Source organism: Centruroides vittatus, unplaced genomic scaffold (genome assembly GCF_030686945.1).
Source record: "Centruroides vittatus isolate TY-2023 unplaced genomic scaffold, ASM3068694v2 contig_290, whole genome shotgun sequence".
NCBI lineage: Eukaryota > Metazoa > Arthropoda > Arachnida > Scorpiones > Buthidae > Centruroides > Centruroides vittatus.
Genome location: NW_027121846.1, coordinates 1660307 through 1676728, shown reverse-complemented (window position 1 = coordinate 1676728; position 16422 = coordinate 1660307). Strand labels below are relative to the sequence as shown.

The following is a 16422-nucleotide window of genomic DNA, read 5'->3' as shown; positions in this document are numbered from 1 at the left end:
TTTTAGGTTTGATAGTCGTAAACCCGCAATAAATCCGTTCTATTATTATTTTCTTCTTTCTCCTCACTCGAATGGTTCGAAAAATAGCTATAAAGTCATGATATATTTATATCTAGGAACTATATATTTTTTAATATTTGTTATTTGATCGAAAACTTACAAGATTGGCAATTATTGTATCACTCCGGGTATTCTCTCCACAGGAAATGCACAGGACAACATAACGTCCATTAAGAAGCCACTGGATGCTGTTCGCTTATAAAAAACTCACTCGTGCCAACTGGAAGTTTCTTCGAGAGATGAAATACTTTTAACAATAAATTTACTATTGCTAACAATCGTTTAAATCTCTTCCTGTCTTCATCCATTCGATTTCCTAAGGAAAACAGCCGAAGAGAAAAGCTGCCTTCTCCTCTACTGATTACAATTTTCATCTTTCCTCTGTCTTCTATGATCAAATTAAAATTGAAATTTTATATATTTTTAACTCCACAAAATTATTAAATTTTATGGTTTCGAGCAGATTTTTCTCTCCACTCACATTGTAATTAACGTATTCTATATTATACTAATTAAAATTTCGTAATTTCAAAGCCATAAAAGTTCTAAGTTACGTTCGTTTCAGACTGTAAATTTACACTTAATTATAATTAATATATTTATTTATGATTTTATTTTTAAGATTTTTGTACCTTTTTTTTCTTTTCAATTAAATTAATTAACGGTTTTTATGCTGATTTTTTTTTCTAAATTAAATTACTTGACTGTAAACTTTATGCATATTAATAAACGAAAGTTTATTTAAGCATGCTAATTAAATTATTTAATTTATTTTATAAACAAACGAAGATTTAGTCGATAACTGAGATTTACTTTCATTACATCCTTAATTACAAGAATTTTTTTTTGAATTTTTGACTTTTTCTGCTCTGTGGACACCTTTTTCCAGGCCTGTCATGAGTTTGGTCAGGCCCACAATAGGGCAATCGGATCAGGTCAATCCCGAAAAATTCTTTGGGATTTTCTGATTGCCCGGATCCGATCCTGGATGCCCTAGAGCTGTTTAACGGAGTGAAAAGTTTTTCCAAGTTTAAATTAAAAATTTGCACCAAACTCGATTAATATATAACACAGTAGGCTATAAGACAATCATTCCTTTATAAATTTTTATCATTATCATCATTATCTTCCTAAATAGCTTAATAAACTGCTTATATTTTCCATTTTTTCAATAATAAATCACAAATTAACATAAACACACAGCGAGCATTATTACAATTATTTCTTTATAAATTCTCATCAATTAAATTATTTTCCATTATTTAAACTATATCAATTAATTAAAATCATCTTAATTAACTTGAATTTAACCTAATTAAACTACATTATTTTCATATAAATTCTTCATCGAATTAAATAGCAGCTCCATAATTCAAGTTTATAACCTTTTCACATGAATTCAAATTAACTAAAAATCTATAAATAATATTTTAATATTTTTTTTTTAATATTAAAATTACCCACTGTTAATTCTAATTAACAAATTAAAATTTATTGAAAATTACTTGATATAAATTTCACTAATTAAATAATATTTTCTTTTTCCAATTTCTTTTAATTAAATAAAAATTATTTAATTACAAAATTTCTACACGAATTATTAATAAATTTGTATTCATTTTCGAACCTTTTAATTAAATTGATTATTATTATTTGATTTTATTAACTAATTAATCGTTTATTTAATATTTAAACGAATGTAAAATATTAAGTATATATTTAAATCATTTAAAGTAATTGCTTTATGTCGATATTTTTAAATATATTTATATTTAATACTTAATTTTAAAAGTTTTAATTAATTGACCATAACTTTATATTATAAAACACCTTAAAATATATACATTTTAATGTTATTTTAATTAATTTTAGTTTTTAGAATATGTTTTTAAGGAATTTAAGGAAAGGAATTTGACGAAAATGGAAATTAATTTCCATAGAAAAAGGTGTTGGAGTCGAAGGAAAATTTAATATTTTATTAATTAAAAATTAACTAAAACACTTCATACTTAAGTTTGTTGTAAGTGTTTTATAGGAAGAAAAGTTTGAATATTTTTAACAAAGTAAACACTGAATTTGATAAAAATTATCTAGAGGTTAAAATATTTTATTAATATATATATTTTGCAAAAAAAATTTTCAATTGATTTGATATAACAGGGAATTGCTTCAGTGTTTCTTTATGTAAGTAAACACGCGAGTAGTTGGATGAACGTTGCTCTCATTTTGATGGGGGGGGTTTATAATCGACTCTTAAAAGTTAATCTGGAAATTTACTTTGGAAAATAAAAGTTAATTTTGATCAACAGCATCACGTGTTATACACGTAGGTGGATCTGTGACGTTGTCTTCAGACATTGGATAGTTTAGACGTCTTTCCTTTATATATAAATGTACAAAAGCGCGTTTAAGTCACGATAAGAGATTTTATCCATTCAGGTGAGATTTTACATTTATTTATTTATTTATCCAATTTTTAAAAAAATTTAAATCCATTCGAAGCTATTTAAAAATATATAACGAAGTAAATAAGTATTTATTATTTTAAAGCAGTTTTCTTAATGTTAAAACTACTCAAATTTCTGGTTATAAATTAAATATTTACGTTCTTAATTAGCTAATTTGGTAAATATATACTTAAAATTATAAACGATACGTTTACTTTATAATATTAAAAATATTTTGTATAATATTTATTGTTTTATAACATATATAATTTAAAAGATTTAACCCTTTTAGTATAGTTTACAGCGCGATGCGCGTAGTATAATTTAGTATACAACTTGTGAATGGAAGATGTACAGTACGTAGAAATCTCTTTATGAATGACATTCGATGTTACATTAAGTGTAAGAGTTATCAGCAAAGAAATTTTTAGTTTATTGACTTCATTAAGAACGGGTTATGTTAAGTTACAGTAGAAAAATGTATCCCAGATATAATAAAGAACATTAATAAAGAATATTGTTTTTAAAAACAAGCTTCCATATAGAAATTATGCATTTATTTATGCGTAGAGTGCACGAGTGTTATTTACAATAAGAATAATATGTATTAAAGATGAATGAAGGGTGTAAAGTTCATTAAATTTAGATGGATATTAATAAGTTATACTCATTTTATCACGAGGATTTTGTTAATTTAAAGAAAAATTTATCTTCTTTCTCATCCCCTCACTCTCTTCCTTTCTTTAGCCTAGACCTTTAAGTAGACTCTATCCCCTAATGCTTTTAAAGTATAAGTTTAAATGTTAACTCTTTATAAAATATATGTTTGAATACGTTAAATAGTTTCGATTCGAAAAAAAAGCTCACTTTTAATGTCTATCGATTTTATGATAAAATTAAAGGTAAATCATAAAAATTCTTCTAGGAATTGTTTTGGCATATGTAAACATATTGCGAGTCTTTGTATAAACACCATTACGATCTAATCGATCGATCAAACTCTTTCAGGAAACAACTCTCAGAAAAGCCTAATATTAAATTAATTTCGGGTAAAACGTGGGCAAAAAAAACAAAAAAAAATGATCTTGAATAAAAAAAAATCCGTTCGAAAATAATAAAATATAATTTCACATTCAAAACGGAATTATTTTTGTTTAATCCTTTTATTTGGCGTGGGAGTTATCTAAATAAACTTATATTCTATTATCATAAACAATAGTGATAACATTTCTTTTTATAAACTGAATTTAAAAAAAAATAAAAACACTTTTTTACATTTGTTTCTTACAACTTTCACTTTATTAGATTTATTTAAAATTGAAAATAATCTTATTTAATAACATATTGTTTCTAAATAAATGAATTAATCTTTCCTCGTTTATTATTTAAATGTGGATAATATTTGTAGAAAAATAAATAGGGATATTTAACGGCGATTTAAGAGATAAATATTAAAAAAAATAAGAGGAAAATGATGCTAAATATTCAATACGAAAACGTGGAATAAAATTGAATAAGTAATAAAGAAGCTGCATAAAAAGTATGAAATATCTTAATTAATATGACAAATATATAAATATTGAGGAATTTTAAATGGATAGATGATGATGATGATTAGGTTTGGTAGGATAAGGGAAGGAGTGTCTCTCGGGAAGACTTTCAATGAGAAACTAGCCCCTATTTAGGTATTATATACGTGAATAAAACCTGGAAAAATCCACACGACTAGCTCATTAATGAGGCCAAACCCAGTGTTCAGATTATCTACTGGTGGGCCGATGAAGATGACTTAAAAATCAAGCTATCTTTGACCATTTTTATTCCCGAAATGTACAGATGGTAGGTACACACTTTTTAAAGTAAAACAGAAGTTTAGAAGGGCTTGCGTAGAATATCTTGGAGACATGACATTAAAAGTAGTTAAAATTGAATATTTAATCCATTTCTGAATTCATTTATTCAGAAAAAAAATGAACAAATTTATTTTGTGAGGAAATCTTATCTTCCTAATAAACTTTATCAATTTCCATGACATTCAAGTATTTCACTATTAAAACTTTAAAAAAAATTAATCGATATTATTATAGGTAAGTAGACTAACAAACAGTAAATATCTTAAGCATTTAAGAATAAATAAATATACTTTTTAATAAAAGAATTATGAAGAAAGAATAGAGAGGTTATATTAAGTGATCGTGTGACAAATACAAAGACAAGCAAACGATTTCTAAAGAAAACGAGAAAGATAACAAAGGATCTAGAAAGTATTAGTGAAATCTTATAGTTTTGTATAGGTAGATAGATATTAAACAACGAATGATGGAGATAAAACAAACAATAAATATAAGTGTTTTTTAAAACTTTTTTTTTACTCATTTCGCCTTGTAAGAGGGCCTTTTTTATTAATTAAACCTAGTGTGGTCTCGGTTAGACCCACGATGGGGCAGCCGGGTTTTGAGGTATGGGGATCGACATATCCGGTTGGCCCACCCCCGAAAAATTTCTGGGATTTTCTGGACCCGTCCGGATTCGATTCCGGATCCACCCAAGGCCGGAAAGTGTTTTTTTAATTAAGAAAAAGTAACAGAAAATCTTAGAAATAAACAAGATGATGGTGTAGATTTAGCTAAACAAACGAATTATATATTGTTTTGTACGTAAAAATATTAATATAATATTTTTGTATTTTTTTAAAGCTTAGAAATATGACAGAAAAGATGATTTTACTATCAATTCTTCCTTTTCTGATTGTGAAGATGTCATCTGGCACTATTCAATCGACCGAATTATCTAATACTTATAAGTCTATACCGATAGAAAATAGAAATATATACTATAAAAATCAAGCAGAATCAGAACAAACGAACTGGCCACCAACAAAATCAACGAACAGAAAGAGACGAACAATCGAAACGGAAGGTCGCAAAATATTCGATTTTTCCGCCATTTCTCCTCTTATCAGAGATACATTTCCGAAAGAAGATACTTCACCACCATTTGATTTATCCAGAAACGATCGATTATGGTCGAATCTTCAGTTTTTAGAAAATCCAGCTCACCCTAATTTACTATTACAAGATCCGAACGACAAGATAGAAGACGATACAAGAAACAAACCATCCGCATTACCCGATACCGCTTTGGCCAATCAGAACTTGTCTCTTTTGAATTTCCTGAAAATGTTACAGAGTCGTATGCAGAAAAATCGTTGGAGATCGTTAGGAATGTCGGAAATAAATATTCCCCAAGACGTTATTAGCGAATATCTTCTGGAATTAATCAATGATCCAAGTGGCAGAGAGAAATCTCAATCCTTTAAAAACAATTTACTAACCGAAGAGATAGTCTTGCCTTTAATCTGGGACGATGGCGTTTCGGATAAGAAATTATGGAAACAAAATGGCCGCCAATCATTTAAGCGCACTTTTCTTTCTCAAAGTTGGAAACCCGGAGGTTTGGCAGAAAAACAGACCATGCCTTTGCAAAGAGAAAAAAATCGCCAAGAAAGTAAATCTGTCAATCAAAACGCTTACACAATGTCAATTCTAGGTTTGCACGGATGGAGACCAGGAAAAAAGAGGCAAATCGGTACAACTGGAAGATTCTACCATTCTCACGACGAAGACGACGATGTAAACGATTACAAGTCACCGGAAATGAGAAAAGAAATGGTAACTTTACATATTACTTCTCGTAATTCGCCCAGAATTAGTAACGACGATAGAGATATTAACATGCAGATCAAAAAAGGTATCTTTTCTGCAGGAGAAGAAGAACGTTCGAGACGACCATCGATGGAAAAGTTAGAAGGAAGAATGAATGATAGTGATGAGAAGAGATGGAAGATGATAAATCGTCAGCGTCAGAGTAATGTTTGATAACAATTACCTTCAATCAGTTGATTAATCTAAACGTGTTATCAAATATATAAACCTGTTTACAATAAATTAATTCAAAAGCTTAAATTGGGTTTTTATTTACTATTATTAAAAATAAAAGTAGTAATTAAAAAGTAATAATAACAATAACCCCGCTTACACTACTTGAAATTTTGAATTGTTCTCTCGCACCTTCCCCCAAGAACAATTTATTAAGTTTTATTTCTTTAATTTAAGACTTTATAAAGTCATTCCATATTCTCGAGTATATTTATTTAAATTTTATATACGGCTTAAGCAATTAAGAAATAAAATTTATTTTTTGTGCCCATTTATAAATATGTATGAAAACATTTAAATCTAGGTTAGATATTTATAACTGTAAAATACATAATTTTACATTTTAATTTAATATTTAATGCATTTTTATTAAGCTCTTGTTTAAAAAAGACAAAGTTCTCAATGAAAAAGGTGATAAAAGATTTGAAAAGTTTATTTAAATAAAGAAAAAGTATTTTGCTTTTCCCATAATGTGTCCATCCCGGATTAAGAACAACTGGTTTTGAGAATTTGGACAATAGATAGCATCCTAAACTAATTAAATCGTATTTTTATAAAGGTGTGTATATAATTTGCGTGTAATGTATGTAAATATACACATGCAAATGGCCATTTTCTAATTATTTCGAAAATGTTTCAATGGATCACTAACTAAAAACGTCCTTAATTTTCTTACGGTAATACCTATTCATTATCTCAATTATTGAATATCGAAAAGAAAACTTAGACATTTTTAACACTGCCTCATCAACTTTTGTAGAGTCGTATCGTTTTACATTTCATCTAATTCTAATATAAAAAAATAACTATAAACTAAAGTTTCTTCTACACATAAATAAAACTATAAAATTATTATTTATTTATCATTTTTCATTTTCTTGATGAAATCCCGATCCGTTTCTGTAGCATTACTTACACTTAAAAATCTACAAATTACGATATATACGATGTAATTGTAACATTTTTATCTAGTTTAATTATAAATTAAAATGCATTAATATTATAGTTCTGTATATTTGAACAGAATAGAGGAAAATGTACTATTGAATCGATTAGGTACCCTTTTAAGAATGTAATAACAAAAAGTATTTTATAATTATAACTAATTACTAATTTGACCGGTTTATAAAATTAAAAGAACTACTCGTAAATCAATTAGGCGTCAATCTAGAGTGCTGATTTAGAAGGATGCTACAATTACGATTGAGAAAATATACAGTAGACTAATTGTGTATGGATAATCCGTGACGGCATATATATTGCAGACAATCGTTAGAACGGAAAAAAACCTTTACATAACCTGCCCCACGGTATACCCCGCATCCCCTTCAAATTGTCTTTTAAATATACATTTCCTGCAGGTATTTTGTGGTAACTTTTGAAAGAATGGAAAACGTTATGTCTTTATTATTTAAAATAAAATCGATTTGTTAACTGTTAATAATAAATTCTTTAATTTCCTTGTACGTAATAAAATTGTTAATACTAGAAACTTTATATGAAATATATGGTTATAATTTCAAAGCAACGTAGGTCTAATATACTTGTAAAACTTCTAAATTGAAATGTATAAATTCAGTTGAGATATTTGAATCTACTTTTCTCAAATAAAATTGTAATAGTATTATATGAAAATTACTTTTTCTAAGAAGTCAAATATGCCAAAAGATACAGGATGACCGAGGCGTTTGAAGTTGCTTTCAAACGTGCCACTCGGTTGGACCATTGAGTGACATCATTCACTCGCTTGTACCAGCAACTCAAACGTGCCACCATTTGGTGCTCTGTGCGAAAGGCTCCAATTCACTCAATGGGGGTCACTTGTGGCGGGAATCCGCTTCGACCTGCCACATACATGCATCACTAATGTTCGTGTAAAAGCATACCTTCAAAATACAAGGATTTCAATGGGAGATGAATGGGCTCGACTGAATGGCACCACTTAGTGGGGAGATCGAGTGATCCGTTTTTAAAGTTCCTAAGGCATCAGTCTACCGCTGGAACACAGGATCGAATCCGAGTGGATGAAAAATTCGAGAAATTTTATGGGCATATCCAAACACAAACCTCATCTCTCGTCAACTGGCCGTCCCACAATGGGCCTAGCTGAAATTACGATAGGTTCAGAAAAGAGACCTTCTTGTGTGACAGAAAGGATGATTTGACTCTTGTAGCAATTAAATTAGATAAAAATGTTACAATTACATCGTATATATCGTAATTTGTAGATTTTTAAGGGTGTAAGTAATGGTACAGAAACGGATCGAGATTTCATCAAGAAAATGAAAAACAAATAAGTATTTTTTCTGATTATTCTTCTCAAAATATTTAATCTTCGTGTTTTTCTTCATTTATTCTGTTATGTTCTTTATTATTTATACGAAAGCAATAACATTGTCGTCTTTTCAAATGAGGGTATATGAATTCAACAAAGTTAGAGAAAGTCAACTAAATGAACGATGAGTAAACAAGAAAAAATAATTTGCTACAATTTATCTACATTTACCTTCCATTAAGCATTTATACATAAACTCATAAACTGCGTTTATTTCATGCTAGCAGACAGATTCGGCATTCCCCGGGGTTAAAAAGCAATTAGACTTTTAATTTGGTTTCCTATTGGTTAAAACAATCAAAGTCAAATACTGTAATATAAATAATGTTACATGGCTGTGACGGCCCTGAACTAAGAGCAACGCGGTCGTGATCGTCTAGTGTTTAAAAGAGACAGTAAAATTTTTAAAAAATTTAAAACTGTTGCCCTTTTTTCAGTAACGTATCACACAGGAAACAGTTATTGATATAGGCTTTATTGATGGAGGAAATGAATTTCGAGTCTTAATGAGTCCTCTTCAGTCCTTATTACAGCTGAAGATTAAAAATATTATATTTAAACTAACAACAATAAGACTGTATTTAATTATTCGACTAGTCGTATTTAAGTACAACGAACCGTATCAGACTGTACTGTAAAACTATTGGTATAATTGGTAGAATATCATTATATCAATAGGAGAACTTTCTATGGTAAACTGGTCTTATCTAGGTGTTAGATGCGGGAAACAAACCCGATAAACTCCACGTGGTCCATACCCTTTGATCAGGCACAAACCCGCTATCAACTTCAAGAGTTTCCAACAATTAAGACAAATTACTATCGTCTTTACATTTTAATCGTTGGTTTGCATTGCTTTACATTGGTTTGATTAATCGTAAATGAAATATTCTTTAAAAATAAATACTGTATTAGTAATGTGGATACAGTATCAAGTCTTATGTGGGACTTTTAATAGAAAGAGTATTAAATTTTTATGCTTTTTTACAACACTAGTTTTTTGTTATCTTTTCAGTTTTTTTGATTGTTTTCAATAAAACAATCAACAATAATAACTTAAACTGTGAAACTTCAAATCAGTTTCTTATCGTTTTATCTAATTTTACTTGCTTAAAAAAGTTTCTTTGATTCAAAGAATTATTTCTTTTATTACAGTACACAAGATTTCACTTATATGACAATTATCGTGGATTTTATACATTATATTGAAAAATACTTCATCAATCAGTTCTCTATTTATAGAAGGAGAGTCATTACACATAGTCACAGGATTTACAGTGTTCATTTTAATATAATAATTATGGTTTTTAATCATTATAATTGGTTCGAATAATTTAATTTTGTATATGCCATCTTTCTCTGATTTAGTTTCATCTTCTTCTTTAAACTGAATGAATCGGGATGCCTTATTTTGTTCGAAAATCTGCAGAGTTGGCATTTCGGTGGACTTCTTAAAGCATAGAGTAAAGCCATGCAACGCAAAATCTGTCCATAAAGGTGAAACAACACAATCTACGCATAAATTCTTTTTTGTAATAGATTTTTTACATGGAATACAAATTTTCATTAACTGTGATTCCGATTTTTCAAAATCGATATTTTCAATTCTTTTTCCTCTTTTCCAACTGCACCATTCTGGCAATGAAGGGTATAAATCAGGTTGAGATTTGTGCATTGCAATGTCCACGATCTCTTCCTTTTTGAATATTCCACTTCTTACTGGTCTGTTAAATAATTCTTCTTGAGTCATACTAAGAAATCTAATATGAGTAGTAATTGGATACATTATATTTCTCAAGTCATTCGGTGTTGGTATAATTCCCTGTCTTCTAGCTTCTTCAGTGGCCCAGCATAAAATGGAATCATAAAGAACCACTTCTTTAGGAATAAAAAGAAAATCGAATGATGCTATTCTTTCTACAATTTCTAATGGAGATGTCATGAATGATTCTGATTTTAAAACCGTCATTGTTTCAGTTTTTATTATGTTTTCACATTTAGCAACTAAAGATTCATCGTTAATAGAAAGTGCAAAACGATAAACAATGCACACGTTTTCTGAAGTAACTTCTGCTTCTATGATTGCCTTACATTCAGTCATTAATGGCAAAATATTGTACTTTTTAGATAAGAAGTAGAGTTCAATCGTATCTGACACATCGTTGTGATCAACTTCTTCTGTATATATGAATCTGAGAAAAGATAAATAGTAATAAATCAAAATACTAAAAAAAATTATTATTTAATAATTAATTGAAATAATTACTTGAGCATTTTTTCGAAAATATGCCCTTCTATGTCGTTTATACGAATTATCATCTGTTTTGCATGTTTTGTATTGTTGGAAGAATCATCAAACATGGATTCGAACACATCACTATAAATAGAAAACATGAATTTGTGGGAATGAAATTTCATTCGATTTGATTGTTTTCCAACGATGAATAACACATCTGACAAGCGTTTTGATTTCATTAAATATTCTAGCTTTGAAGTCAGAAACAGACGTGTATTTTGCCAACAGACCATTTCCAAATACGAAAACTAAAATTAAAAAAAAAACAATAGAAAATAATCAATATTTTTTTCCTAACATATAAAAATTTAACAAGAAATATTTCTTTAAATTTTCAAGAAAAAATTTATGAGCATTCACCTTTCTACAAAATCAATAGAAAGATGATGTGATCAACGTGCTCCAGCTTATCATTTAACTAAAAATGATAATTAATTTAGTTGATGCATACAATAATGATTCTGTACAGTCTACGGCTTAAAATAATAAATTACTGTATATTGTCTTATTCAAATATTAGAAAAATATAAGCATCAAATCGTAATTTTTGACTTTTAAAAGGAGCCATTTCATCTCGCTCGGATCTAGTTACTGCAGTGCAACGACTATTAAAATAAATTTTCCATTACAAAATTCTTTGTGTTATAAACATGTACTTAGAAAAAAATAAGAAGTATCAATAATAGAGAAGAATTCAAATTTTAGTAATATCAATTGCATTCCTATATACTGTTTATACTGTTTTAATAATTACTTTCCCGGTTGTTATAGAATATAACATAGGGAAAATATGTATATATATATATATATATATATTATATATAATCCTTGGGTAGAGCGGCTTTAGGCCAGAATATCAGAGTACAGGTATGTGTCCTGAGCCTTCAAATTTTTAGGGCCTATTATCAAAGCACTCGAAAACGATTTTACTGCGGTGACAAAGGCGATTGAATCGCCTCAAAATCGCGCTAAGTGGAGAGCCAACATAACAGCGTGGGACGGCACTATGCATATAGATTACTATAAGATCATCAAAATATCATCATAATTTTAAAAACATAAATTTTTTTCACATACATAGTGTAAAACTCATTTTTAAACGTTGCAATCTCACTATCATACACTCGGACTTTTATATAGCAACTCCGATGATTTTAATACCAATAAGATGCAAGAATTGACCGGAAATACTCAGATTTAAAACATGCTTTGACCGATGTAATCCACATTGATCAAAGTAAAAATGCTTCATGCAAAAAGAATCATTTGTCATATCTCGAATGGGATCAGATTTGTTGAAAGGTTTACTGTTATTAGCATTGATAATTCTTTACATATTCATTCTTACCCCTAAAAATAAGGCTTTTGACTTTTTATAACAATTAGTAATATAAAAATTATTTTTTAATCGCACACAACTTTAAATTTATAATTATAAGTAGTGAGAAAGTCGTGCAAGAGCCTTGCCAGATTTTTTACGTAGGATTATAATACGATAATTGAAAGCATCTGATATATGTTTTGCTTATTCTCTGTTAAATGATTATCTTAAGCGCTAATGAATACAATTTACGATATTAATATAAACTTCAAATCATAATTGGAAAAAATGAGGCAATTTTTTTGAATTATACCGTACATTATAACTTATAATTAATTATATAGCTTACAGTTACATAGTATTAGTTTACAATGACGTAAAATTACGTAGAGGGTACCCAATCTTCTATGACTAAGGGCCTCGAAAGGTCTTAATTCCACCGATTATTATTTATTATTAAATAATATTTTATGGAAATTAATACATTTATCATTAACTTTGATGTTATTTAAATTGATAAAAGGAAGATAAAATGAGGAAAACAATCCAAAGGTTAAATCTTCGCAAAAAATGCAAATTCATCAGTAAACAATGCACGAAGAAATGATTTTATAAAATTTATTGTGACGAAATATAATTCAAATTATGTTTTTTAGTTAAATATCAATATTTAAAATTAACTTAGTTTAAGAGAAATATAAACAAAACAATATTTCTAATAGAATATAATTTTCGGTTAATGTTACCTATGGTTCCAAAATGGCGGCTCGTGTCTGATTCCAGCAAATAGAAGAAAGGAAACAGTGGGGACGCACGTTCTAACCTAACCCATTCTAATAAATTACTATAATTACAGTATTACCAACAAAATTGTTAGAATAGGTTAGATTAGGTTAGAACGTGCGTCTCCATTGTTTCCTTTCTTCTATTTGCTGGAATCAGAGACGAGCCGCCATTTTGGAACCATAGGTAACAATAACCGAATTTTCTTTGTCGGTGAAATATTATAGTTAATTATAAGATAATTTTATCCCTCTTCTTTCTACTTAAAAAGTACTCTCTTCATACGTTTTTATGAAAATGAATAACAAATACAGAAAAACAAGAAAAACCTTCAACTACGTGAAAAAACGAGGCTTCCAAATAGACAACCCGAGTACTTTTGAAACGTTGCTTTATTTGTATTTTCTTAAGCTTGCAGGCCTATTTAAAGTATGAAAACACTTCTATAGTACTTGAAGTATATCCCTGTACAGGTTATATATATATATATATATATATATAATAATCAGTTTCTAAAACATTGTATGCATCATTAACTCTATAGTAGGATGATTTAAAATAATTGAAAGAGTTATTTCAGTTATTCTATAGAAAAATTATATTAAAATAATATGGCATATCGTTTATTAAGCACAAGTTTAATCGAAAATTAAGATTTTATATTACATAATATTACGGGTATATTTAAATAAATATGTATATTTAAACTTACTAATCTGTAGATTTGAATAACGACCAAAGTATTTTAACTCTCTGTCTAAAATGAACAAATTATCAAAATAAAATATTTTGATAATTTGTTCTGTATTTTGAGATAACAATTATTATTTAAAGAATAATTGTAATTATCTTATCAATATGCACAAGTTAATATATTTCAAAAGAGAAACACTAAAATATTTCATTTATTTTAAGGAGGATGACGATTAAAAAAATTGAAGGAGGGCAAATGTTTGCAATAACTTTCATATTTTCTAACAGATTCATTTACTTTTATTCCTATAGTAATTAATATGATAATTTAATCACAGTAACAAGTTTATCGGTCTTATCTGATCGGACTTTATAAAGAGTAGACTGCCATTTTTAAAATAGGGTAGCTCGACCGTGCATTAAATGATAATTAATTTACTGTTTCACCATAATACAAACTTTTCATATACAAATAATTTATATGTATGTATTATATGTAAACTTAACAAAATTTATGCAGCCATTTTTATTTTCATATTCGAATCAATATTCTGTAGGCTATATAAGCCATAAAGGTTATTTATTTATTTATTTATTATTATTTTTTGTCTTTTTCATCACTATTTAATTAAATCTGACGTCAATCTTTAGAATTTTTTATTGTAAAATTGGACTGCAGTTTAAGAGCCTTAATTGGACTGCAATGTAAAAAAATTATAGACCTATAAATTGTCGTCCGTTCGTCTGTCTGTCTTTCCTTAATCTCGAGAAAGGTGCTAGATAAATAAATTTCAAGAGAGATATGGAAAGATTAGGGTGCTGGAGGCTCGAATAATTATATATTAACTTTCGATGCAAACCGGAAGTCATGTCATTTCAATTGAAAAATTTTCTTCTGAAAGCAGTTACGATGACCAGAATAGGGCCCCAGCACTACTCCATTGCTAAAGGAAAAGTATGATGTTTATAGTATAGTATATTTAAGTGCATTATCATTAATTTGGAAATACTGATTTGATTTCCCAAATATAGTCGATTTTTAGATTATTTTAAGCATTTTTTTTCTTTTAGTTCTTGATAATGTAACATTATATATACAGTATTTCTGAGTTTTTTAAATACCATTTAAGTATCGCGAAAAATTTAAACCAATTCATTTTTAAAAGATTTCAATTCAGTCATGGATTAAGACTTATGGTTCTAAGTTATAACATACAACAGGCATCTTCTTTTCACCTTATTTCATCAATTAGTATAAAAATATGAGGACCTAAGCTGCAGCTTGTTTAAATTGTAGACCTATCTGACCCTGAATTTCAGTTCCATGATCTTTAAGTTATACTAGATTCTAAGCTAATTCGCTGTCAATAATGAGCATAATAAGTAATTAATTAGTCTTTTATACAGTATTTTATGTACAAATATTCAGACAATAGTGGTCGAGTGTATGAAAGCACCGAGCATTTTGGTCATAAATTTGCGCCGGATTAACGAACTGACGACATGGAGTTTTCCGGATTTTCTTCACTTGTGTAAGACCTAAATAGGGGCCAATCCCCCACAGAAACTTCTCTCGGGAGACATTCCTCTTTGGCAGATCGTCCAAGTTTTTAATAGTCAGAATAACTAACTTGATTTACTTGCCTGGGTTAGCAGTAGCGAGCGCAGGCTTCTGGGATGACTTTTGCGGCTTAGTGTTTGAGTTTAAGAAACAAATTTCCACGTTAGATTTTGACGATTTTAGTGTCAAAATGCTCAGTAGAATTCTGGCATATGTATAAATTATGTTTGAAAAATATAATTAACTCTCAGATAAGTTATAATCAAAAAGCGCTTAATCTTTGACGCTTAATAACAAAGAGATATTTTGACATTTTTGAGTCCGTTTTTGGATATAAAGCCAGATAGTTGCTTTATATTTTTGAAGAGTTTGGTGAATTTCATTAAACAATGGAAAAGTTAACTTTTCCATAGTTCAACCGATAAATAAAAATTAAACTAACGAACTTTCAAGTAGCTGATTTTTCTATCCGATTTGTTAGAGCGTTGCTTTTTCTTAAAATAAAAACTCATAAAAACTTGGTATAACTCAGATATTTCACGTTCTTTATTTAGCAAATGCATCTTAAAACTCTGATAATAAGTAAACGATATTAGATATTGGAATATTTTTATTTTATAAATAATCTTTTACGTTCTATGTATCGAACAAAATACCATATTAAAGCAATATCATGTATCTAATAAAATCCGATATTTTAAACCAGGGATGGGCAACCTGCGGCCCTCGGGCCGCATGCAGCCCGCATTCATATATTTTGCGGCCCGCGACGCATAAAATGTGAATAAATATATCAATTTCCCAGCTTAAGGAAGTATGCAGCAAAAATTCAAACGTTATTTTCTACAACTTATGTATGTGAATAGTTTTTCCCGCAATGAATTTAGTAAAAATTAAAACAAGAAACCGGCTAACAGACACATCGAAACTAATTTAAAACTAGCAGTGACGAATATTTAACCAAATATTTCCAATATATTACGTTTAC

At 28.5% G+C, this 16422-nt stretch overlaps 2 protein-coding genes across 4 annotated transcripts; one reads left to right on the top strand and one right to left on the bottom strand.

The window, feature by feature from the left end:
- The first annotated feature begins 2465 nt into the window (after window positions 1-2465).
- On the top strand, window positions 2466-6472 carry LOC136972438 (uncharacterized). Of its 3 annotated transcripts, none has more exons than XM_067267040.1 (3): window positions 2466-2499; window positions 5204-6178; window positions 6273-6472. In XM_067267040.1, exons 2-3 carry the CDS (start codon window positions 5213-5215, stop codon window positions 6312-6314), a joined length of 1008 nt encoding a protein of 335 aa, XP_067123141.1. In that variant the 5' UTR covers window positions 2466-2499; window positions 5204-5212; the 3' UTR covers window positions 6315-6472. The 3 variants fall into 3 exon arrangements, with proteins under 3 accessions (XP_067123141.1, XP_067123140.1, XP_067123139.1); XM_067267039.1 differs by having other exon boundaries at window positions 6258-6472; XM_067267038.1 differs by having other exon boundaries at window positions 5204-6472.
- Window positions 6473-9860: 3388 nt separating this feature from the next.
- Window positions 9861-13937, bottom strand: LOC136972437 (BTB/POZ domain-containing protein 2-like). Its single transcript, XM_067267037.1, has 3 exons — window positions 13893-13937; window positions 11047-11157; window positions 9861-10972 (listed from the first exon to the last, which is right to left on the bottom strand). Exons 2-3 carry the CDS (start codon window positions 11139-11141, stop codon window positions 9910-9912), a joined length of 1158 nt encoding a protein of 385 aa, XP_067123138.1. The 5' UTR covers window positions 11142-11157; window positions 13893-13937; the 3' UTR covers window positions 9861-9909.
- Between the last annotated feature and the right edge of the window lie 2485 nt (window positions 13938-16422).

Coding starts and splice junctions, on each gene's coding strand:
- LOC136972438 (XM_067267038.1), top strand. CDS start 5,213: ATGACAGAAAAGATGATTTTACTATCAATTCTTCCTTTTCTGATTGTG.
- LOC136972437 (XM_067267037.1), bottom strand. CDS start 11,141: ATGTTTGATGATTCTTCCAACAATACAAAACATGCAAAACAGATGATA. Junction 10,973..11,046: donor ATTTTCGAAAAAATGCTCAA/GTAATTATTTCA, acceptor ATCTTTTCTCAG/ATTCATATATACAGAAGAAG.